At 49.8% G+C, this 24,675-nt stretch overlaps 2 protein-coding genes across 2 annotated transcripts; both read right to left on the bottom strand.

The window, feature by feature from the left end:
* Positions 1 to 4,666: 4,666 nt before the first annotated feature.
* On the bottom strand, positions 4,667 to 12,329 carry LOC148813469 (uncharacterized). Its single transcript, XM_088908242.1, has 7 exons — positions 12,058 to 12,329; positions 8,498 to 8,550; positions 8,004 to 8,336; positions 7,279 to 7,557; positions 6,693 to 6,971; positions 6,311 to 6,601; positions 4,667 to 5,911 (listed from the first exon to the last, which is right to left on the bottom strand). Exons 2-7 carry the CDS (start codon positions 8,538 to 8,540, stop codon positions 5,814 to 5,816), a joined length of 1,323 nt encoding a protein of 440 aa, XP_088764368.1. The 5' UTR covers positions 8,541 to 8,550; positions 12,058 to 12,329; the 3' UTR covers positions 4,667 to 5,813.
* A 2,911-nt stretch (positions 12,330 to 15,240) lies between these two features.
* LOC148813468 (uncharacterized) lies at positions 15,241 to 24,343 on the bottom strand. The gene is made up of 6 exons (XM_088908234.1): positions 23,301 to 24,343; positions 18,682 to 18,734; positions 18,205 to 18,537; positions 17,594 to 17,866; positions 17,013 to 17,297; positions 15,241 to 16,737 (listed from the first exon to the last, which is right to left on the bottom strand). Exons 2-6 carry the CDS (start codon positions 18,722 to 18,724, stop codon positions 16,214 to 16,216), a joined length of 1,458 nt encoding a protein of 485 aa, XP_088764360.1. The 5' UTR covers positions 18,725 to 18,734; positions 23,301 to 24,343; the 3' UTR covers positions 15,241 to 16,213.
* Positions 24,344 to 24,675: the final 332 nt, after the last annotated feature.

Below are 24,675 nucleotides of genomic sequence, written 5' to 3'. Positions count from 1 at the left end.
CCAAGAAAACGGCTCTATGTTGTTCCTCTGCCTGGTTTGTACAGAATATTGAGTCAGGTGCTCCAGCAGGAGTTTCTGACTTCCTCTGCTCTGTGAGCTCCACACTTCTGTCCTGTGAATCGCACACAGAGCTGCAGCAGGGATGAGTGAGAAGTACCTGCATGGGGACAACACTGAGCTCTTCCTCCCAGTGTCTCCCCGCCCCACAGCCCCCCAGTGTCTCCCCGCACCACAGCCCCCCAGTGTCTCCCAGTGTCCCCACTGTCCCCAGGTTTAAACAGGTTTAAACAGCTCACCTCACCTGTCCCTCCTCTCTAATCACACTCCTGCTTCTGGGCTCAGCAGTCTTTTCAGGAGCCCACCTACAACTGAAAAACAGGATTTATCTGTACAGTGAGTAACAGACAGCACTCTGAATACACCATGTAGTGATGACTACAGTGATTATTAATACTCAGTGCAGTGATTATTACAGTGAACACCCAGTACAGTGATTAATAATACTCAGTGCAGCAATTATTACAGTGAATACCCAGTAAATTGACTATGCTGAAAACCCAGTACAGTGATCATCCCTCAATGACAACAGTTCAGTGATTATTAAATACCCAGTACAGTGATTATTATACTGAATACCCAGTCCAGTGTCTGTCCATCACAGAGAATAAGCAGCCCAGTGAACAGCCAGTGATCTTCTATTACAGGGAACACTGGGCCAGTCGGAGCTGTGCTGTCCCCTGCAGAAGACCTGTCCTGAGGTCAGAGTCACCGGTGGTCTCGCCCTGTCCTCTCTGGGGTCCTGCTCACGGGCCTCGTACAGGTGCTGGAGCTCCCTGCAGCCCCAGAGTGCAGGATCCGGTACAGGCCAGCTCCTCGAACCCGGCTCTTCCTCCTGCTGTGAGGACGGTGGCCCTGAGGTTCTCAATGGAGGCTCTGGCTCAACTCCCCCATCACCAACAACGGGGCCCAGGGTTCGACTCCTGACCCAAGACTCACCTCCCACAGCGAATCCCAGAGTCCAGGCCAGGACTGGGAGCAGACCGGTCAGGGGTGAGTCCAGGAGATCCACTCCAGACCTCTGCCGGCTCTCTTCCTGAAGAGCTTCCCGAGAACCTGCTGGAAGGCCCCTCTGAGACACCCGTCCACAAACACGACCACATGAGCCCACAGACACAGTCCTCACCAGCCCACTGCCTGCAGGTGCACCCCCATCCATCACTAGAACCCCAACCTGCCCTGGTCACTCCACACTCGCCCTTTCACACCGACGTCTCGCACAATAACCAACATTCGTGCAAAACTCCACCTGGTGTACAGAAAACACTGGTTCTGACTGAAGCAATCTTATTGGCAAATACACTAGTATTTTAGATGATGAAATTTCCCCCTGAAGTAAGAAGAAACAGCACACATCTACAGTCTAGGTGTTAATTTATAAGAGGAGCATGTAAAACAAACCAGCAGGACTCAGTTTTCAGGGAGAAGCTGTGGAGTGAAAATGACTCAAGACAGAAACAGAATGAGAACAGTCCCTCTGTCTCAGCTACACTCTCTCTGACTCTCGCTCATGTTAATGTGCATCAGAAGAACCTGTTTGTTGTTTTGAGAGGGTGTAATGTAGCGGCCTCAGAATAAATATTTTTCTTTTTTTGTTTAACAATGAGAGGATTTACAAATACTACACAAAATAAGAACTACTGCTTTCACCTTCCGGTTGTTTTTATTATATAAAATATTTACATTATGCCAGCACAGATAACACAAACACGGTCTTTCAAATAAATAATGTCACAGATCCAATTTAATGATTACTTTAAGAGCAGCTCTGTACATCTTTCGTTACTTAATGCTGTAAACATATTTTCCATTATAAACTCACCGGAAATTTTTGTGGGTCAGTATTATTATATCCAGGGTTGTAAATATGCGTTTAACGACAAAAAATACTTTCTTTGCACCATTTAATGGGCTTTGAAACCTCATGTTAAAGCACCGGTTTATCCCATAAAAAACAAACTGAACCAAACAATGGATTTGTGTATAAAACCGACCCGAGCTGAAATATCCAATGTCTTCAAGCACAGACACACACTGCTGGGTCTTTAACTTTTAACAGCCCACAACAGACACACCCGACTACACGTGTGTATTTGCTTACAACGCGACGCTTCTCAGTTCCCCAAACATTTTGAAATCGTTTCTCAAAATAAACACAAATGCCTCTAAACACGAACATTAAGTTTGTTTTCAAAGCAATTAGACTATTTTGTAATAAACGAGTCAACGCTGACAAAGGCACTTCAGACAGAAACTGCGTAACGGGCAAATAAAATACATTTTTACCCGCAAAATCAAAACAACACCACGGACTAAACACCACAAAACACAAGACAGCCTAAACTTTGCAGAACCGTGTTGTGTCACCAGATACAACCGCACAAAGCAAGCGAACCTCTTTCACAGAAATATTCACCTCGCGTTTCAGTTTAAAACACGCCAAAGCACATCGCTCATGTATCAGCTTTCCAGCAAATGTCCCCTAAATTACCTAAAAACGCTTCCCCTTACCTTGGAAACAACGTTTTAGAACAGTTTAAAACACGACAGAGCACATCGATAACTTACCGGTAACATTTAAAGCAAAGGTTTGCTAAAGGTGCATCAAAACGGTTTCCTTCACCTCGAAAAATCACCGGTGTGTTCTCGCAATAAAAGCAGCGCACCTGCTCGCCTGAACACACCTCACAGCCGGAATGACGACCAGCCCCTCCCACCGGCTCAAGTAGCCCGGCTGTGGAAACCGCTCCTCTAACAGGTGGAAACCTCTGTCACTCAGCGACCTCCGGCCAATCAGAGACTGGTCTCCATCGCGCACCCGCCCGCTCTGCTTTCCCAGCCTGTTTCTCATTAAGACCTCAGACCAGCTCACGGTCACCTGCACAGGTGCGATGACAGGCTTATGCGCGTGTAGGCTCCAGGACAGAGACATTGAGGAAACACCAAAAACACAAACGCACAGCAGCAGCAACAAGGAGTTGAATAACACACATCTTTAAAAAGAGAGCATCGGTGTGAGCCGGCGGTGGGGTAGAGTTCAGAACTTGAGTCACTTGGGAGAAAACACAGAAACGTGCAAGTAAAAAAAAGGGTAAAATCGCTTTTTTAACTGTAAACATTAAAATAAGGCCCATGTAGGACCAGCAGTAGTGAGATACATCATCAAAATAATACATCAATTAAATCATCTAAGGGGGTCTCTTTAATTCAAGACCCCAGCCCGGCCTGCACTCAGCTCCCTGTAAGTGCGCAGCAGTCTGATCCGCTCCAGGTGTGACAGTGCAGCAGTCTGATCCGCTCCAGGTGTGACAGTGCTGTCAGTCAGACTCCCAGTGCGCAGCAGTCTGATCCGCTCCAGGTGTGACAGTGCTGTCAGTCAGACTCCCAGTGTGCAGCAGTCTGATCCGCTCCAGGTGTGACAGTGCTGTCAATCAGACTCCCAGTGCGCAGCAGTCTGATCCGCTCCAGGTGTGACAGTGCTGTCAGTCAGACTCCCAGTGCGCAGCAGTCTGATCCGCTCCAGGTGTGACAGTGCTGTCAGTCAGACTCCCAGTGCGCAGCAGTCTGATCTGCTCCAGGTGTGACAGTGCTGTCAGTCAGACTCCCAGTGCGCAGCAGTCTGATTCGCTCCTGGTTTTGCAGTGTTATCAAAGACTCGATCCTATAAGAGCTCTTCAGGCATTCTGAATGTGTCACAGCCCTCTCACTGTCTAATTCTGAGCCTTTCACACACAAGCCCAGCACTAGTGACACTGAGCCCAACAGTTAATTTCCCAATCCCAGCTCCGCCCAACCACAGCCCTCATCCCACTACACTCAGAAACCCAGGATCCGTCTCACAACCACACTGCCCTGCAGGAGGATCTGCCTCACTTCCCTGGAGGGGTGTCAACATCACACCTGCCTTCCCTGGGGGATGATGGAGGACCAGTTCCCCTCGGACAGGAGCTGGGCGCCCTGCGTGTGCGGTTCTGCAGGCTGGACGGCCGTCAGGAGACGTGGAGAGACGCCACAGCCCCCCGTCAGTCTCATTTTCCCTGGACTCTGTCTCCTTCTGCAGCGCGAGTCTGCAGGGCGCCGCTGGGCTCCGAGCAGCAGGACTGGGAGTCTGGACGCGAGGACAGCGCCGCTGGGCTCCGAGCAGCAGGACTGGGAGTCTGGACAAGAGGACAGCGCCGCTGGGCTCCGAGCAGCAGGACTGGGAGTCTGGACAAGAGGACAGCGCCGCTGGGCTCCGAGCAGCAGGACTGGGAGTCTGGACAAGAGGACAGCGCCGCTGGGCTCCGAGCAGCAGGACTGGGAGTCTGGACAAGAGGACAGCGCCGCTGGGCTCCGAGCAGCAGGACTGGGAGTCTGGACAAGGGGACCACTCCCACTCTCCTCACGGAGGTCAAGACCACCGAGATCTCAGGGAGAGCGCGTCTGGCCCCTGGGGGCCGGGGTTCGAGTACAGAGCGGGCTCCCAGGCCCAGGTCTCCCAGGGGACCGACTCTTCTCGGCTCGGGGACGAGGGACAGCGGCTCTCGGGCTCCCCCCCAGAGAGACTGGAAAACTGGGACTGGGAGCTTCCAAAATAAGAACGCCTTCCGGAGACAAAGGACAAACAAGCCCCTTGTGTCTTTGATTCTTTTTATTGAAAAACTAAAAAAACAAATGATGTACAGCAAACTTTTACAGTAACAAGTGCTCCAAGCAGCAGCTGCTAGTAAGCAATACAAGTCAAACTACAGAGTCTACATTATCTTTATAACGAAGACCGTTCCAACTATCCAGCGCTTGAAGAATAAAAGTAAGGCCGCTAACAAGAGGATATTGGTAGTTAATGCCTCATTAATGTCTTGGCTTCTTTGGCAAGGATCTGCTTCAACATCAGGGCCAGGCAATTTGTTCCCCACCCCCACCCCCCTCTGTGTACAGTAGAGCCTCCTGTCCTGACTGGAGGAGCTCACCCAGCTGTGTCTGGAGAGAAGCCAGGGTATCGGCTTCAACCACAGGGCTGGGCAGCCTGTTCCCCACCCCCACCCCCCTCTGTGTACAGGAGAGCCTCCTGTCCTGACTGGAGGAGCTCACCCAGCTTGTTCCCCACCCCCACCCCCCTCTGTGTACAGAAGAGCCTCCTGTCCTGACTGGAGGAGCTCACCCAGCTGTGTCTGGAGAGGAGCCAGGGTATCGGCTTCAACCACAGGGCTGGGCAGCTTGTTCCCCCCCCCCCACCTCCCACACAATAGCTTCCTATGCACCTAGGCTGTGCAATGAATAACACTCACATACATGGCACATGTATTGAAGACAGTAGGGAGCTGTGTCAGCATGTGCAGCATACTCCACAGTATGAGGGAGAGAGGGCAAGCAGCAGATCGGTAAGGCACAGGGGAACAGGAGACAGTAGGGAGCTACTTCAACAACATGGCTGGGCAGCAGATCTGCTGCACACCCCCTCTCTCCCTCGCACCTGGAGACGACAGGCTGGCCTACTCCTATCGACCCCGGAGGGCATCGTCCAGCAGAAGTTGGATCAGAAACCACCCAAAAGTGTCCAAAATATCCCAAGGCGATGGTGAGAAACAAAAAATGTGTCAAATTGGTCTGTGCTCCGCTTTTGCAAGACGCCTGTAACCCCAACGTTTCTTTTTCCTCAAATATCAGATGCTCTGGATTCTGGATTCACATCAGTGAGCTTCTCAGATTCCTCCAGGTGTCCGTTTTCTTTACGGCTCTTAACAATCCTGCTCTTTCATCTGACTGGACAGTGGTCACTACCTATTCTTACAACAGCACCCAATGCAGCACATCAGCACAACCAACACCGCAACAGTGATTCCAGCAATTGCAGACCATGACATGGTCCTTGCGTCTGAAAAAAAACGAGAACAGAGGCAATTCAATAAAAACAAACCTAGCGCAGCAAAATGAAAAATATCCAGCAGCCGGCGTCTGAGACACAAAGCTTTCTACGTCAGTAAGGGATCTTGTTGTCAAGAATCACATCTCTAATCGCAGCTCAGAGCCCGAGAGACGCCAGGAGAGGAGCTGGAAAACAAGACAGCCTCACCTCTCATATCTGAAACAGCAGCGGACTGGTTTCACACTACAGGAGAAAACAGCACTGAAACAGCTGGAGCAGAGGGCTGATCTCAAGTCAGTTTTATTCATGCAGTTGCTTGATTTTGTATACTGAGATTGAATGATAGAAGACATTTACTTTAACTGAAGATGAGCTTAACTCATAGTTTTTCCTGTAATGAAGACTCACCTCCTCCAGTGACAGTGACGATCACAGTGCTGATGGTGTTTCCCTGAAGGTTCCTCACTGTGTAGCTCCCCTGATCAGACGCCCTCAGCTCCTGCAGTCTCAGCTCCTGATTCTCCACTGACACTCTGTCTCTGTACTGGGGGACACAGCTGGCTGTGCTCCTCTGGACAGAACACACTGAGGTCCAGTCTCCTGAGCCTACAGGGTCAAACAGCACCTCCACTGGCTCTCCAGTGAACAGGGGGACAGACAGAGAGGCTCCAGCCTGCAGGGTGACATTGTCTCTGTGAGCTGGAAGACAATCAGGACAGAGAGCAATATTAGAACCCCCCTCTGTCAGGAGTGGAGACCCCTCTAGTCCCCCTGCTGTAGACCTGCTCACCCTCCACAGTGACGATCACAGTGCTGATGGTGTTTCCCTGAAGGTCCCTCACTGTGTAGCTCCCCTGATCAGCTGGTGTGAGGGAGCGCAGTGTCAGAGAGCTGTCCTGCACCCACACTCTCTGCTGGTACCCGGGGCCAGGGAGCCCTGCGCTGCTCAGTAAAACCCTGAGAGACCTAGCAGATCCTGCAGGGTCAAACAGCACCTCCACTGGAGCAGCAGTGTGGAGCAGGAGAGACAGACTGTCTCCAGACTGCAGGGTGAGGACTTCTGATCGAGCTGAAATTCAAGGAAAGGAGCAGAGTGAAAGAATGATGCAGACAGCAATTCATCAGCTGTAAAGACTGCACTCACTCAGAGGAAACTATTTATCACCAACCCCTCCCCTGTGCTGCTGTGCCGCCCATCTACTGCATTAGTGCTTCTTCGGGGGTGGCTCACAGCTCGAGAAGCCTTGCTCTAGGTTACTGAAGCCAGCAAGTGTTTCCTGGAAACGTGACAGCCTGCTGCTGTCTGAAGACTACTCCTGCGATGACTGAGCAGCTGCGTTTGCGTGAAAGCTGCTCAGAAGATCAAAACGACTCACCTCCCACAGTGACCATCGCAGTGCTGATGCTGTTTCCCTGAAGGTTCCTTACTGTGTAGCTCCCCTGATCAGCTGGTGTGAGGGAGCGCAGCGTCAGAGAGCCGTCCTGCACCCACACTCTCTGCTCGTACCCGGGGCCAGGGAGCCCTGCGCTGCTCAGTAAGACTCTGTGAGACTGGGCAGATCCTGCAGGATCAAACAGCACCTCCACTGGACCAGCAGTGTAGAGAGGGAGAGTCAGATTGTCTCCAGAATGTTGGGTGAGGACTTTTGATTGAGCTGAAATTCAAGGTACAGAGTAAGACTGATTCATACAGCAAATTATCAGCCTGCGAGACTCTCCTCCCTCAGGCCTGAACCACAGCTCTACAGCCTGCTGTGTGCGCAGAGGGACACTGAGGGGGTCTCCCCAGGAGAGACTGATGTTCTCCTCTTGCACTGACAAATGATCAGTCAGAAACACCAGGAAAAACGCAGTGTTCTCCCAAAATTCCCAGACTCTCCTGAAGAGAGAGTTCAGCAACGTAACCCAACATTGCCTGAGTCGAGCCCCGGCCATTATAATGAGCTAAAATTTAGCAACAACCCTTTTCTGAGGTTTGGGATAAAAGAAGTGTAGCAGAAAAATCTAAAAGAGGAAAAACAGCTCCTTTCTCAGGATCCTTTCTCTTACAGAACTGATTTCCTCAAACTGCTCGGATCACAAGGGAGAGAAAGGAGATTACCTAGAACTGTGAGCTTCACATCTCCCAGGAGTTTCCTGTAGCTGTTTTCATCCACAATTCGACACTCGTAGGTATCTTCATCCAAGAATTTCACATTATGAAGGATCAGGGAGAAATCTCCAGCTCTGATCCTCTCTCTGGACAGCTCAGCTCTGTTCTCGAACCCTGGGCCAGTGTGGATTTGTCCTTTGTAGAAATCCACCACACGGTGACTGGCAGTCTCCCACTGTATAATCTTTTTTTCCTGAGTAATGTGTCTGTAGGAGCTCCCATCACAGGGCAGAAAGACTGTGTCCCCATACAGCCCAGACACAGAGAGGAGAGCAGAGCACACTGGGAGAAAAAGGACAGACAGCGAGACACTCAGCAAGACAAGTCAGACTTCAGCTCCCTTAAAACACACAACAGTGAGACACAGCACTCTGGACGTGACTGTACCTGCTTGTGGACAGCATTTCTTCACAGGCGAGCGAACGACAACTCTGATCTCTTACCTTGAGAGCAAAACACCGTCAGGACAACAGCCAGGACCGTCATGATGAGGGACCTGCAGTAAGATTGCAATATGAATGAGGCAATTCAAGCCGAAAAGAAAACCGGTGTCCACTGTGGTTTAAATAACCAGTCAGGAAAAATACAAAGTAAGAATGTTCTTTGTCAGATGATGAAAAGACACCAGGATCCAGCTACAAGGAGTAAATTCTACAAATAAAAATGGATGTCATAATAATGTTCAATGCGTTCTTTCAACACTAGAACAACCAGGTAAACGTGCTCTCATTTATTTTCAGTGCCATGCAAAGGTATCCAAACCCTTTAAACGTTTCCAAAAGTTGCAGGATTACAAAACATACAAAACATACGCGCCCATCGTTTTCCAGTCAGTATGGGGCATGGCAAACAGAATAAGCAGTTATCTGCTGCCAAATATCGAGAAGTCAAAAACTGAAATATAGCGTTTGCAGAAGTTTGCAGACCCCACACACATTGTCTTTCATGGCACAGGAGGTGTGCACGAGCTCAGCACACTGGTTGGGAGTGATGCTCATTCACAGTCATGGGACAGCGCCTGAGGACCCCAGATTCTGGCTGGGGTTGAGGTGGGGACGTTGACTTTTATTGACCGGTCCACTCGAGGACATTCGGCTCGTCTGTCTTGAGCCACACAGCCATGGTGAATGTGGCGTCACCGCCCTGCTCCCCAGCGCCGGATCTTCAGCAGACCCCCCCCCCAGTGCACGATGCTGCCTCTGTCATGCCTCACTGCAGGGACGTGGGCCGTGTCAGCCCAGCGTCACACACAGCTCCTCGAATGTGGGTCCAAAAAGCTCAATCTTGGTCTCATCCGGCTGCAGCACCTTTTCCCAAATCCTAGCTCAATCCCGCTTGTGCTGCAAGCTCCAGAGAGACTGTAAGAAGGTCCTTTCTGAGCTGACCGGTGTTCTTCTGAGACGCGCCTTGACTCCACTCTGAGCCCCTGAGCTCCTCAGGTCTGTCAGAGTGGCTGCCGGTCTCTCGGCGGTATTGCTCACAACCTGTTCCTCGGTCAGAGCCTGCGTTCCGAGAAACAGCCTTTTCCAGGCCCAGTCCGGGTGGTGTGACAGAGCCAGCGGTGCTCGCCGGGCTGCCCAAACGCTCTGGTATTTGTCCACTCCCTTTTCCTAATCTACTCATTCCTACCCTTCCGAAAAAAACGAGCTCATCCACCATCAGCTCGCGGTTTGAGAAGGACTTTGAATACCCATCCACTGGGTGGCACTGAGACGCTTTGGAACGATACTAAACCACACCCTGAACTCGGACACCCACGAATAAACCTCCTTGTATCTTCAGTTTCTGGTTTCAAGACCTAGCACATATTTACCAACCCCTTTAAAAAACGAGCACGTCCACCATCAGCAAATATGAAATAAACCCACCCCACAGAGGGGAGTTTTCAGTGTCCTGTCCCAAGAACACGGCTCTACTGAGGGACTTCACGCTGTTAAAAACGAGGGGTACAAGCACAGCCTGGGTGGCCTTTATTTCAGCGATGGCTCAAAAGTTTTGTTTTTTTTCACGAGGACATAATCAGGTCTTAAATCTTGCGGTTATCGAGATGAAGCTAATTCGAAACAGGACAAAAGGCACCGGGCTTTATATATATATAATAAGACGTACACGTAGGATGATGAACAGATTTGTTTAGGGGTTCATGCTGTGTGTTCCCTGCCTGCAGGCTGGGTGTCCCCATCTGGGACGGTTGAAGGTTTCTGGAACGTGACGTTTAAAAAACCAGGGACAGAAAACCGCACTCAGAACGACAACGGTCGACCCTGGACTTGTCTCTCTCTATTTTCCAGGTGTCATGGCGGACAGCAGTGGACAGGAGGGAGACTTTCAGATTTTTCAGAATGAAGCCACTTTGTATTCCACTCTCTACATAACGTTTCCAGGAAACCTCTCTCGTCTCTCTGCGTTCATGAGTTTATTCTGGAGCTGGTCTGTGGTCTACCCAGGTGCCCTGGCCCAGTGTGAGGGGTTCTGGGGAATATCCATCATCGCTTCCACTGCAAACTGGGAGGGCAGCCAGTCTGTCTCCTGCCCCAGGCCAGCAGACACACCTGCACCACCAGCACAGTCCTGACCCTCACTGAACTGCACCGGGTTCAAACCAGTTCACAAACACAAAGAGGCCTCAAACAGAAGATCTGAACAAACTCTGTGATGAGGAACTCCACTACAAGACAAGCCGGGAGATACAGGGATACTACCAGGCTGGGAGCAAGATCCATATCACCATCCAATTAAAATACACAAAGAACAGCGATTTCAGCTTTTAACACAGGTGCGGCCATATTCACTACGGTTCTTGTATCTATGTAGTAAACCAGTATGTGTGAGGCTGTGTGCAGACCTAGAAGAGAGAGCAGTGCTGTAGATATTCACACTGTGAGGATTCAGAGATCTCTAGAAACCCTGCAGGTCTGTGTGTTACTGCAGTTTCTAACCCCAGTGGCTCAGAGAGAGCAGTGCTGTAGATATTCACACTGTGAGGATTCAGAGATCTCTAGAAACCCTGCAGGTCTGTGTGTTACTGCAGTTTCTAACCCCAGTGGCTCAGAGAGAGCAGTGCTGTTGATATTCACACTGCGAGGATTCAGAGATCTCTAGAAACCCTGCAGGTCTGTGTGTTACTGTAGTTTCTAACCCCAGTGGCTCAGAGAGATCAGTGCTGTTGATATTCACACTGTGAGGATTCAGAGATCTCTAGAAACCCTGCAGGTCTGTGTGTTACTGTAGTTTCTAACCCCAGTGGCTCAGAGAGAGCAGTGCTGTCGATATTCACACTGTGAGGATTCAGAGATCTCTAGAAACCCTGCAGGTCTGTGTGTGTTACTGTAGTTTCTAACCCCAGTGGCTCAGAGAGAGCAGTGCTGTTGATATTCACACTGTGAGGATTCAGAGATCTCTAGAAACCCTGCAGGTCTGTGTGTGTTACTGCAGTTTCTAACCCCAGTGGCTCAGAGAGAGCAGTGCTGTCAATATTCACACTGTGAGGATTCAGAGATCTCTGGAAACCCTGCAGGTCTGTGTGTGTTACTGTAGTTTCTAACCCCAGTGGCTCAGAGAGAGCAGTGCTGTAGATATTCACACTGTGAGGATTCAGAGATCTCTAGAAACCCTGCAGGTCTGTGTGTTACTGTAGTTTCTAACCCCAGTGGCTCAGAGAGAGCAGTGCTGTTGATATTCACACTGTGAGGATTCAGAGATCTCTAGAAACCCTGCAGGTCTGTGTGTGTTACTGTAGTTTCTAACCCCGGTGGCTCAGAGAGAGCAGTGCTGTAGATATTCACACTGTGAGGATTCAGAGATCTCTAGAAACCCCGGAAGTCTGTCTCCGTTTCTGCACTTCATAACTTCCTGTCGAAGCTGCCGAAGCGAAAGCTGTGAAAACATTCACACATCACTTGATGCACAACGCAGGCGTTTTCATATCCCTAGGACTCTTCGTAAAAAGGCTACTGACGTTCCAAAATGAGCTGTTATTTACAAGAGAAAAAAACAGCTTTACCTGTGATTGCTCCAGATCAAGTGCTTGATGAGCTAATGGAGATCACGTTCCACCGAAAGTGAAAGTAATTTTCAGGTGACTTAGACCTCCCTCGTTTCTCTACCTTCTTTTGACAGCCTGAAGCAGGTCGCAGACGATTAAAGTCCTGTCATGTCGCTAGACGACACGTACCCAACGCAATATCCACGCAAAGCCCGCGGATCCCAACCCAAACTGGAGCGCAGCTCGTCAGCGAACAGGGGGGGCGGTCCTTCTCTTCCGGGGGAGCAGGGAGGATGTGACGTCACACAGCCATCACATCCTGCAACCCGCAGTCGTCAAGCGTGGGGAAAGACACTTCACACGAGAACGCGAGTGTAGCGCCCTCGCCGGACGCTTTAGGGGCCCCCCTTAGCTAAGCGCCCGCAAGGCGGGCTGGGAGCAGCACCCGAGTGAGCGGGACTTGGGGGGACCGGACTGTATAAACGGCTGGGAGTGGCTCTCTCCCCTCGGGGTTCTGGGAATAGTGTGGGTAAGATCAAGTGGGCCTGGCTTGTCCGCAGCATCGGTCTCCCAAGGGGCCTGGGGGGCGATCGGAGCTTCCCGGAGAGAGCTGGTCTCGCCCTGGGTCGAGCCCTTCGGGTTGAGGCCAGGCAGCCGCTGAGCTGGGTGCTGTCCGCTCCCTCCTCTCCCTCCTCTCTCCCGCCTCTTGGCCGGGCCCGGGTGTGTGCAGGCTGGCCCGCAGCGCTCGTCTCCCTCCTCGAGCCCAGCGAAGGCTCTTCTCCGGGCGCCTGCGCCTAGCTGGGCTCACCCCCCGAGGACACAGGCCAGGGGGCTCCTTCTGCTGCTCCAGAAACCTGGAGAAGACCTCTGCTTGGCAGGCAGAAGATGGCAGAAGGGAAGCGTCTCCAGCCCCACTGGAGGAGGGCAGGGGAGGCCCCGCAGGGGGGGCACGGTTCCGGCCTCCAGGGGAACTGGGCAGAGAGGCACACGGAGGTCCACATGGCCTCCGGCACCTGCTACCACAAGGCGACCAAGAGATGCAGAGAAGTGGGCAACAGAACCGATGAGGGAGACGGACCAGAGGGCCGAACGACCCCTGAGGGCCAAGGGAGCTGGTAGCGGCCCGCCCGGGGAGGGACGCCAACGAGGGGGCCCAGCCCCGGGACGGGAGGGGGTGAGTTCGGCATCTGGAGGGGCAAGCGCCAGTACACCAGCGCCCACCGGCTCGGTTCACCATCGGAGCCTCTTCCTCGTCTGCCCCAGACAGGAGATGCAGGAAGTCCGGCCGCACAGCTGTGGGGGTTCTGGGAAGGGACGAACCGTGGAGAGGCAGGAGAGCGAAAATAGACCCTCTGCATAGCGGCGAGACGGGGGTTAGCCCGGGCGCACGCTCACGGCCCACTCAGTACTGATGGAACGGAAGTGGGAACAGTCACCAGCTCTAGGTTTTTGGGAATTCACATCTCTAAAGGTCTAACCTGGACTGCGCACACGGACTCTATCTTGAAGAGGGCTCAGCAGCGCCTCTATTTCCTGAGGTGCCTCAGCCGATGGGGGGCGCCAGTACCCCCTGTTGGTGAACTTCTACCGCTGCACCAATGGGATCACCCTGTGATACGGCAACACCTCTTCTCGAGAGAGAGAAAGGCACTGCAGAGAATGGTCAATATGGCCCAGAAGATCATCGGCCGTGGTCTCACCGAGATTAAACAGCTCTGTGAGGACCGCTGCCGTGGTCGAGTTCTGGCCATCACAGAGGACAGTCAGCACCCCGGGCATGAGCTCTTCACCCCACTGCCCTCAGGCAAGAGATACAAGAGCAAACGGACACTGAGCACCAGATTCCTCAATAGCTTCTGTCCACAAGCAGTGCGATAGGCGAACACATTTGGCCAGGCCCCTCGGACCACACCTACACCTCATTATGATTTCTTATTTATTGCACATCTGGGGGGGGGGGGGGGGGGGGGGGGGGGTGGAGGGGATCCCCATTACCTGTAAAGCACTTTGAGTGGAGTGTCCAGAAAAGCGCTATATAAGTGTAAGCAATTATCATTATTAATTATAATCTGCAGTCATTGTTTACATGCAAACTGTTTACTTGTTTACTTGTGACTTGTCTGCTGTTGGTCTGGATGTTGTCTTGATGCACTGTCCGCACTTTGCTTTTACAATCGAGAGACTTTCTGCCAGTAAGAATTGCCTTGTCCCAGTACGTGTACTGGTTCCATATGGCAATACAGTTCAAGTTCAAGGGTAAGAAGTGAAGGAGCGGAGTCAGACGTTCCCCTGACGCACCACGAGCGTGAAGATGACCTTCCTTACCCCCGGCCCCAGGGCTGAGAGACCCGGGCAGAGACCGGCACTCTCCCGCTCCTTGGCCTCCGTGCCGTTCCCAGGGCGTCTCCCGCAGGAAGCCCAGCTGAGGGATGAAACCGACCAGCGGGTGTCCTCCGTGGAAGAGCCACGCTGGTGGGAACCCTCCTCGGACAGCCGGAGACGGCCAGTTCAAACAGCCGTCTCACCTCTACTCTCCCTCCTGTCTCGGCTCTTACTGGGTGAAGGTGCTGCTTCCCGGACTCACAGACGTGATCATTCACACGTCTTCAAACATGGTACGTGTAAGACTCTACACATTCTTGTTTCACCCCGTCACATAGTTTCTGCTGTGTTCTGCTCGGCCATTCGCCCAATTCTGCCCAACGCTTTATGCCAACACTCCCCTCTAGTGGTCAGCGGCTGTAATGATCGCAGAGAGGTGAAGGATCAGAGCTGAGGCCTGCAGTCAGTGTCTTCACCCAGTAGGAGCCGAGACAGGTCCAAGTGGAGATGATGTGAAGATCTGACCAGCGTCTCCACTTCCCAGCCTGAGCTGGCAGGAACCCAGACTGGAACCAGCAGGGTATTTACTCAGCGTGATCTCCCCCTGACAGCCTGAACTGGCCCTCTCCCTGGAGCCTGAGGTCACTCTGAGCTGGCAGGAACCAGACTGGTCCTGGGCTGGAGAGTCACTACCAGCAGGGTATTTACTCAGCGTGATCTCCCCCTGACAGCCTGAACTGCCCCTCTCCCTGGAGCCTGAGGTCACTCTGAGCCGACAGCTGGACTGTACCTGAACATTCAGAAACTGGGACAGGACCTTCCCAGAGGACTTCATGGCTACTAGGAGCCAATCAGAGCAAACAGAGACGTACACACACCTGGATATTAAAATCTATCATTATTTACTACAATACTGGTCCTCCTAATACTGGGGTCAGCATTAGTAAAATCAATAATAAAAAGTGAGAAAATAATAAAAATATGTATACAAAATACAATTAAGTAGAAATTAACTCCTTTTCAGAAGTTACATTCCAAACTTGTATACAACTATAATTATCACCCCCCACCTTACTTATATTTTATATAAATATATATATTTTGTGTTTTCTCTCTTCTCTTCAGCATGGAATAAACCTTTACTTGTTCCTAAATGTAATGATGTCAAATTCCAGATTAAGTTCAAATCCCCTGTGCAGCTGCAGAGGGAAAAGTCCGTTCAGATCCGCCACTAGGGGGCGCGAGTGTCCAGGCTCCTTGTTCACACAGCTTTGATCGTGTCCTGCGGCTCAGCTCTTTCCCTGGTTATATCGGCGTTTTGTTCGAGGCAAACCAGCGAATCAGGTCCATTATCCAGGCAGGAGGTCAGTTAGAGTGGCTTCCTGTGAGGACGTGATGCAGCTCTGTGACACAGGGATCAGGTCAGGAGCAGCAGGCAGGGGAGGGGCCCCTCCTTGTGAGGGTGAGGTTCCTGTGGGGAGAGTCGCCCCTGGATGAAGATCAGGCTGGTGGAGGTGAGGAAGAGCTCTGTGGGTCCAGGGGGTCTCTCTCTGATCAGTCTGTACCCCCAGTACAGCAGGAGAGCTGGGAGTCCCTTCACCTTGACAAGAGGAGTGATCTCCCCACTGTGACGTCAGCAGCTCTCGTCCTGGGCTTGGCAGGGTCTCTCTCCCTGCGTCTTTGAAATGTACACAAACTATGAGGCAATAAAAACTTAGTTCTATTGCACTGAAATGTGGAAGGAGCTCAAGTTCACTGTGCAAAGGCCGGTCTGGCTTCCTGCGCTGTCTGACGGGGATGTCCGACAGCTGCACCAGTAACTTGGCCGGCGACACTGGCTGTGATGGTCAGGTCACTGATCTCCTCCTTCAGACAGCAGAGGCTCTTCCAGACTCGACTGGTCTTCAGGGTCAGCTGGGGTCGTCACTCCACTGAGCTCCTGGACTGTCGATTCTTCTTCACCTGCAGGAGGCAGCTCACCCTCCTCACCCTCAGGATAATATCCTGAGTCTGTCCCCTGCTCTGGGTCTTTCACACTAACAGTGCCAGAAGAGATTCCTGGAGTAACACTGGGAGAACTGGATCCACCGGGAACTGGAGTATAATGGAGTTTAACCAATGGGACAATCTCACTTCCTGTACCATCGTCTTCCTCCATGCGCAGGGACACAGCATCACTGAGCCTCTCAGATCCCTCAAGGATTCCATTTTCTTTATGGATATTAATATTGTTGCTTTCAGCTGGTATCTTGTTTCTCTTCTCTCTCATCTTCCACCGGTTCTTACAGCAAACAGCACCCAGTGCAGCACCCATCAGCACAGCCACTATCGCAGTGATGACTGCAACACTTACAGGCCATGACACGCTGCTCATCTCTGAAAACACAAGAGCAGAGACAGTCACACAGAGAGCAAACCTACAACAGCAAGAAGGAAAAGAAAAACTATCCAGCAGCCGGTGTGAGAGAGTGTTCTTGCTGCCCAGAAAACTGCCGTCTCTGAAACACCAGCTGACACACTGGACCTGTGTGATCGGCTTCAAACCACAGGAGAAAACCAGCACTGAAACAGCTCAAGTTTTGTTTCTTCATAAGCAGGTAAGTTCAGGTGGAGATCAGTTTAACTCAGTTTGTCCTGTGATGAAGACTCACCTCCCCCAGTGACAGTGACGATCGCAGTGCTGATGGTGTTTCCCTGAAGGTCCCTCACTGTGTAGCTCCCCTGATCAGCTGGTGTGAGGGAGCGCAGTGTCAGAGAGCCGTCCTGCACCCACACTCTCTGCTCGTACCCGGGGCCGGGGAGCCCTGCGCTGCTCAGTAAGACTCTGGGAGACTGGGCAGATCCTGCAGGATCAAACAGCACCTCCACTGGAGCAGCAGTGTGGAGAGGGAGAGTCAGACTGTCTCCAGACCTCAGGGTGAGGACTTCTGATCGAGCTGAAATTCAAGGAAAGGAGCAGAGTGAAAGAATGATGCAGACAGCAATTCATCAGCTGTAAAGACTGCACTCACTCAGAGGAGACAGTATTGATCACATTTAAGTCTTGAGATTGAAGATAGTTTCAGAACAGCAACACTCATTTAGAGTTCTAAGTTCAAATATATTCAAGTACCGTAATGAAATATCCTTCAATATCAGGAAATCAATACCTCCTATTAACCCCACACATCAGGGACTGACACTGGTGAAAGAGTCACACTGTGCAAGTTCCCCACTGGAGCCCCACTCTCACCTCCCACAGTGACGTGGACAGTGCTGATGGGGGTCCCCTGGGAGTCCTGCACTGTGTAAGTGCCCCCGTCTTCAGCTCTCACACTGGAGATCTTCAGCACCTGGTCTTGAACCTTCAGCCTGCTGGAGTCTGGGGTCACAGTGCTGTCGAGCACAGAGCACAGCCTGCGAGACTCTCCTCCCTCAGGCCTGAACCACAGCTCTACAGCCTGCTGTGTGCGCAGAGGGACACTGAGGGGGTCTCCACAGGAGAGACTGATGTTGTCCTCGTGTCCTACAGGAAGACATTGACAAGGGAGCGGTCAGCAACACCAGGCAAGTCACATGGTTGTGTCCCAGAATTCCCTGTCTGGTCTGAAGAGTGTATTCAGTCATATACCCCAACATCATCCGAGTTGAGCCCTGGCTAAAATTCACCAAGGGTCCTGATCTGGGGTTTGGGATGAAGGAGAAGGAAGAAAAATGATAAACAGAAGATGCTGGTGCACCCTAGAGAACTGAGAGAGAAAACAGCTGTAGGTCAGGTTAGTCGACACGAGTCAGGAATCACTACACTGTAAACACCCCCTTCCCTCAAACTGCTCGGATCACAAGGGAGAGAAAGGAGATTACCTAGAACTGTGAGCTTCACATCTCCCAGGAATCTCCTGTTGCTGTTGTCATCCACAAATCGACACTCGTAGATATCTTGATCCGAGAATTTCACATTATGAAGGATCAGAGAGAAATCTCCATCTCTCATCCTCTCTCTGGACAGCTCAGCTCTGTTCTCGAACCCTGGGTAAGTGTGGATATGTCCTCTGTTGAACTCCAGCACACGGCGGTCAGCTGTCTCCCACTGGATAATCTTCTTCTCCTCGGGAATGTGTCTGTAGGAGCTCCCATCACAGGGCAGAGCGACAGTGTCCCCATACAGCCCAGACACAGGGAGGAGAGCAGAGCACACTGGGAGACAGAGGACAGAGACAGAGAGACACTTCAGCTCCCTTAAAACACACAACAGTGAGACACAGCTCTCTGGACGTGACTGTACCTGCTTGTGGACAGCATTTCTTCACAGGCGAGCGAACGACAACTCTGATCTCTTACCTTGAGAGCAAAACACCGTCAGGACAACAACCAGGACCGTCATGATGAGGGACCTGCAGTAAGATTGCAATATGAGAGAGGCAATTCAAGCTGAAAAGAAAACCAGTGTCCACTGTGGTTTAAATAACCAGTTAGGAAAAATACAAAGTAAGAATGTTCTTTGTAAGATGATGAAAAGACACCAGGATCCAGCTACAAGGAGCACAGTAACTTGAACACATACAATGTAAAATGTTCTTTCACACTAGAACAGCAAGAGAAACATGCACACATTTTCACTTACAGTGCCTTGCACAAGTATCCAGACCCTTTAAAAGTTTACTGATGTTGCTGGATTACAAAAGACATCTTTTCCAACCAGTATTTGGACTGCAAACAGTCGGCATTTAAAGATAAAACCAGTTATCAGCTGACAAATATCGTCACGTCAAAACCTGAAATACAGCGCTTGCAGGAGTATTCAGACCCCACTCATTAATATTCGGTGGACCGACCTTTTACCACAACAACAGCTTTAAGTCCTTTTGGGTACAGTAGGTGTCTGCCAGTTTACCACACTGGTTAGGAGTGAGCTCCGGCAGTATGACCGAGCTCTCACAATCTGGAGAACCAGATAGACTTCACGCAGTGATCTCACCCAGAACACTGCGCTGATACGACAGTTTCACGGAATAATCTTCTCACCTGAAGAGCTTTCAGATGAAAGCTACTCCTTGATAAAACGCTTACTAAACTCGCTCCGCTTTGATGGAAGACGAATTTCGCCTAAGTGTGAACTGACCGGCGACAGAGGAGCAACAGCTCTTGGATCTCTCCCCCGCTCGTAACAGTGTAAAATAAGTTTAATGCTGGTACAGCTGGGCCCTGCTTACCGCAGAACAATAGGGGGCTTCTTATCTTGTTGCGATTGCATGTGTAACCTTGTCTTAAGGGGAGCCGGGTTTTAGAACTGGGTACAGCTGCTCACAGCGGCCTTTACGAACTACAACTCCCATGAACGCACTGGGCAACTTCCGTCTTTCATAGGCGAGTAGGGGGGGGGGGCAGTCACTCACTGCCGAGGGGAGGAGCTCCTTTCTAAAGTTTATTTTCTAGAAAATTAGAAAAGGCCATGCCGTCTTCCCCGGTCTCAAACGTTTACTATAACCCCACACGCTTAAACAACAGAATGATCTCTCATATTACTACAACACACTTTTCACCCAGCGACTCGACACGACTCGCAAACGAGGGTCGGTCTTCGTCTGTGACAACCCGCAGCCCCTGAAAATACACTTTAAAACAAATCTACACGCTTAATCCTTAAACTGGAGCGGTGACCGCGGTAAACGGAACTCCAGACCTTTTAAAAAAGAAGCTCATTACTTCGGGTTTACGGCTCTTAACTACGAAATCAGACAAACACCTCGGGGGGTTTGCAGAGATGTGTACAGGTCGGGGTACAGCAGGCTGGTAGAGAGGCGCTATTCTACTTAGCGAGATGTCTGGAGAGTACAGGTCCATTCTCAAGGGCCCCAGTCATCCCAGTCACAAACTGGTTTCCCTCCTACCGGCCGGTAAACGGTACCAGAGCATCCGGTCCAAGTCCGACAGACTCCGGAACAGCTTCCACCTCCAGGCAGTCAGACTGCTGAACAGCCAGCCTGCGGCTCCTTCAGCTCATCCCCCGTCCTGGCTACACGGACACAGCGCTGTCACTGTACTGGGCACAACTGCACCACTGGGACACCATGGACTGCACACACCCTGGACACATCGCAGCTCGACTCATATCGAGTTTTATTCCATTTCTATTACATCTATCATCATGTAACCTTATTTTCGTAACCTCAATTGTGTGATTTTTGTGTTTTTGCGATTCTTGTGAGCTCGCAGAAAAGACACTTCATTGCGAGCAGCTACTGCTGCACGCTGTCTTGTGGTGCGTTTGAGAGAGAAACTTTGATTTGCTTTGATTCATTCCCCTCCCCTGGTTGGTTACTCGTGTAAAACGATATGAATCTCCTTCGCTGAAGTTCTGCACCCTGACAGACCTCGACTCGCCTTCCTGAGCCCAGAGACCGGCCGGGTACTGGAGTACTGGGGTACTGGAGTCAGACACTGTGACTGTGTCACTGAACAGACACACTGGACTGTAACAACCTCAAGGGGAGGAGCCAGCTGGGAACATTGACTACCCCCCTCCCCTAGACTAGCCAATCACAATGTAGTTTCAATGCGGAACAGGACGCGCCCACCAATCAGCTTCCAGGCTTAAGAAAGGGGAGGGGCGGTGGTACAATAGGAGCGGTTTGCACGTCACTGTACAGAGGACACTGCGCTACCGACTGAATTCGCTCCGTTTTCAAGCCCGTGTGCTTTTTTAATTTTATTCTTTAATTTAACGATGGCTCTTACATAGTTTGCCGCTGGTTTTTTTTAAATATATGGACTTAATGGCGATGCTCGTCTCTCTATCTCCCATATGGACTTAATGGCGATGCTCGTCTCTATCTCTCTCTTATGGACTTAATGGCGATGTTCGTCTCCCTCTCTCTCCTATGGACTTAATGGCGATGTTCGTCTCTCCCTCTGAAAACAAAAGCGTAATCGCTGTGCTTCACTAAGCAGGTACGTTTGTCGAACTGGCTTCCTCCTCTTTATTTTCAGGAGAGGCGGGCGGGGAGGGGGGCCGTGTGGCTCATTTGTCAACATATTTATGCTTTACCTGCCTGTAAAGTACTTTTACCCCTTTGGGTTTCTTCAATATGGTTCTTTTTTTAAAAAAAAAAACGAGGCAGGAAGCCAACGGCTTTGGTTTCGAGGTCAGTCAGCATGACGTGGTGGGGTCCTGGAGCGCTCATTGGCTGAGCGGCGGAGGGGGCGGTTGTTGTTATTGTCCTTGTTTCGAGCTCAGTCGGTCGCCATGACGGCACCTCCCCGCCGCCATTTTGTCAAAGGGAAGGTTTACGCCTGTGCTGAATTATTTTTGTTAAAATTTAAGTTATTTAAACACCAAAAACAAAAAAGGAGACAGAATAGTGAAATGTACACAGAGAGACACTTCACAGCCGGGGGAATTCACAATTGTGAAAACTAAAAGCTATACTTTTACATATTTCCCCCCCTTTGATTCTTTAAATTTCTAATAGAATTTAAATAAAAAAGGAAGTCAACTTTAAAAGCATGAATAGAGGGAGCAGTATTAGACCATTTAGATTTGTGGGTAAAATATTAAGCCAAAATATTCAACAGATTAATAAAAACATCCTTTATCCAAATCAGATCTAACAAAATATAAAATGATAATCTTTCAGTTTAACATTTAACTTTAAGTGTTGAGCATTCATATTTTGCAGATCTATCCAAAACAATTCTGTATATATGCAGTTAAACAAATGTAATTTAAGATTCCTTCTCACTATTACAAAATACACAGAAGTCATCTTGCTCATGTTTAAATCTAGAAAGTGTCAATTTAACAGGATAAAAATCTGTGAGCGATCTTAAATGAAATTTCCCTAACTTTATTTGTAAGACAATATTTATCAGGATTTGACCACACTAATTTCCAATTTATATTCCTAAACATAGCATTCCAAAAGGAGATACAAGAATGTATAACATGACTTACACAAGTTCCTAACATAGTAATTATTGCATTTCTTATATCTATTCCATCCAACAATGGCTTGTGAATAATCAGGACTCCCAGGGGACCCCCATCAGCACTGTCCACGTCACTGTGGGAGGTGAGGAGTGGGGCTCCAGTGGGGAACGTGCACAGTGTGACTTTCACCAGTGCATTATAATTGTGTCCTATCTTGTGTATTCTTGTTATTTATTGTTGTAGTCTTCTTATTTATTGTTATTGTCATCCTGTAAAGCGCTTTGAGAAGCCACCTTTAAAGGCGATATATAAAATAAAGTTTATTATTATTACTTGACCCCGGGCTCTGCCTAAACTCGCTCCGCTTTGATGGAAGACGAATTTCGCCTAAGTGTGAACTAACAGAGTAACTAACAGAGAGGACAGAGGAGCAACAGCTCTTGGATCTCTCCCCCGCTCGTAACAGTGTAAAATAAGTTTAATGCTGGTACAGCTGGGCCCTGCTTACCGCAGAACAATAGGGGGCTTCTTTCCTTTTTGCGATTGCATGTGTAACCTTGTCTAAAGGGGAGCCGGGCTTTAGAACTGGGTACAGCTGCTCACAGCGGCCTTTACGAACTACAACTCCCATGAACGCACTGGGCAACTTCCGTCTTTCATAGGCGAGTGGGAGGGGCAGTCACTCACTGCCGAGGAGAGGAGCTCCTTTCTAAAGTTTATTTTCTAGAAAATTAGAAAATGCCATGTCGTCTTCCCCGGTCTCAAACTTTTACTATAACCTCACACGCTTAAACAACAGAATGGTCTCTCATATTACTACAACACACTTTTCACCCAGCGACTCGACACGACTCGCAAACGAGGGTCGGTCTTCGTCTGTGACGACCCGCAGCCCCTGAAAATACACCTTAAAACAAATCTACACGCTTAAACCTTAAACTGGAGCGGTGACCGCGGTAAACGGAACCTTTTAAAAAAGAAGCTCATTACTTCGGGTTCACGGCTCTTAACTACGAAATCAGACGAATACCTCGGGGGGTTTGCAGAGATGTGTGCAGGTCGGGGTACAGCAGGCTGGTAGAGAGGCGCTACTCCCTCCCTCTGGTTGGTTACTCGTGAAAAACGCTGGGAATCTCCTTCGCTAAAGTCTCGCACCCGGGACAGACCTCGACTCGCCTTCCTGAGCCCAGAGACCGGCCGGGTACTGCGAGTAAGGCACTGTGACTGTGTCACTGAACAGACACACTGCTGAACTATAATAACCTCAAGGGGAGGAGCCAGCTGGGAACATTGACTACCCCCCCTCCCCTAGACTAGCCAATCACAGTGTAGTTTCAATGCGGAACAGGACGCGCCCACCAATCAGCTTCCAGGCTTAAGAAAGGGGGCGGTGGGTACAATAGGAACGGTTGCACGTCACTGTACAGAGGACACTGCGCCACGTGTAGGCGTGTGGCTCATTTTTCAAGATATTCATGCTTTACCTGCCTGTGAAGTACTTTTACCCCTTTGGGTTTCTTCAATATGGTTCTTTTTTAAAAAAGGAGAACGAGGCAGGAAGCCAACGGCTGTGGTTTCGAGTTCAGTCAGCGTCACGTGGTGGGGTCCTGGAGCGCTCATTGGCTGAGCGGCGGAGGGGGCGGTTGTTGTTATTGTTCTTGTTTCGAGCTCAGTCGGTCGCCATGACGGCACCTCCCCGCCGCCATTTTGTGAAAGGGAAGGTTTACGCCTGTGCTGAATTATTTTTGTTAAAATTTAAGTTATTTAAACACCAAAAACAAAAAAGGAGACAGAATAGTGAAATGTACACAGAGAGACACTTCACAGCCGGGGGAATTCACAATTGTGAAAACTAAAAGCTATACTTTTACATATTTCCCACTGTATTTCTCCCCCTTTGATTCTTTAAATTTCTAATAGAATTTAAATAAAAAAGGAAGTCAACTTTAAAAGCATGAATAGAGGGAGCAGTATTAGACCATTTAGATTTGTGGGTAAAATATTAAGCCAAAATATTCAACAGATTAATAAAAGCATCCTTTATCCAAATCAGATCTAACAAAATATAAAATGATAATCTTTCAGTTTAACATTTAACTTTAAGTGTTGAGCATTCATATTTTGCAGATCTATCCAAAACAATTCTGTATATATGCAGTTAAACAAATGTTATTTAAGATTCCTTCTCATTATTACAAAATACACAGAAGTCATCTTGCTCATGTTTAAATCTAGAAAGTGTCGATTTAACAGGATAAAAATCTGTGAGCGATCTTAAATGAAATTTCTTTAACTTTATTTGTAAGACAATATTTATCAGGATTTGACCACACTAATTTCCAATTTATATTCCTAAACATAGCATTCCAAAATGAGATACAAGAATATATAACATGACTTACACA

The sequence above is a fragment of the Atractosteus spatula genome (genome assembly GCF_055471065.1).
Source record: "Atractosteus spatula isolate fAtrSpa1 chromosome 10 unlocalized genomic scaffold, fAtrSpa1.hap1 SUPER_10_unloc_1, whole genome shotgun sequence".
Taxonomy (NCBI): Eukaryota; Metazoa; Chordata; class Actinopteri; order Semionotiformes; family Lepisosteidae; genus Atractosteus; species Atractosteus spatula.
This window is presented reverse-complemented; position numbering and strand designations above follow the sequence as displayed.

Bases quoted from the DNA above. Each gene is read 5' to 3' on its own strand.
- LOC148813469 (XM_088908242.1), bottom strand. From the start codon at position 8,540: ATGACGGTCCTGGCTGTTGTCCTGACGGTGTTTTGCTCTCAAG. The intron at 7,558-8,003 runs GTAATCTCCTTT...CTTGAATTTCAG, and splicing joins TGTGAAGCTCACAGTTCTAG to CTCAATCAAAAGTCCTCACC. The intron at 6,972-7,278 runs GTGAGTCGTTTT...CTTGAATTTCAG, and splicing joins TGCGATGGTCACTGTGGGAG to CTCGATCAGAAGTCCTCACC.
- LOC148813468 (XM_088908234.1), bottom strand. From the start codon at position 18,724: ATGACGGTCCTGGTTGTTGTCCTGACGGTGTTTTGCTCTCAAG. The intron at 18,538-18,681 runs GTAAGAGATCAG...TCTGTCTCCCAG, and splicing joins GACGGTGTTTTGCTCTCAAG to TGTGCTCTGCTCTCCTCCCT. The intron at 17,298-17,593 runs GTGAGAGTGGGG...CTTGAATTTCAG, and splicing joins TGTCCACGTCACTGTGGGAG to CTCGATCAGAAGTCCTCACC.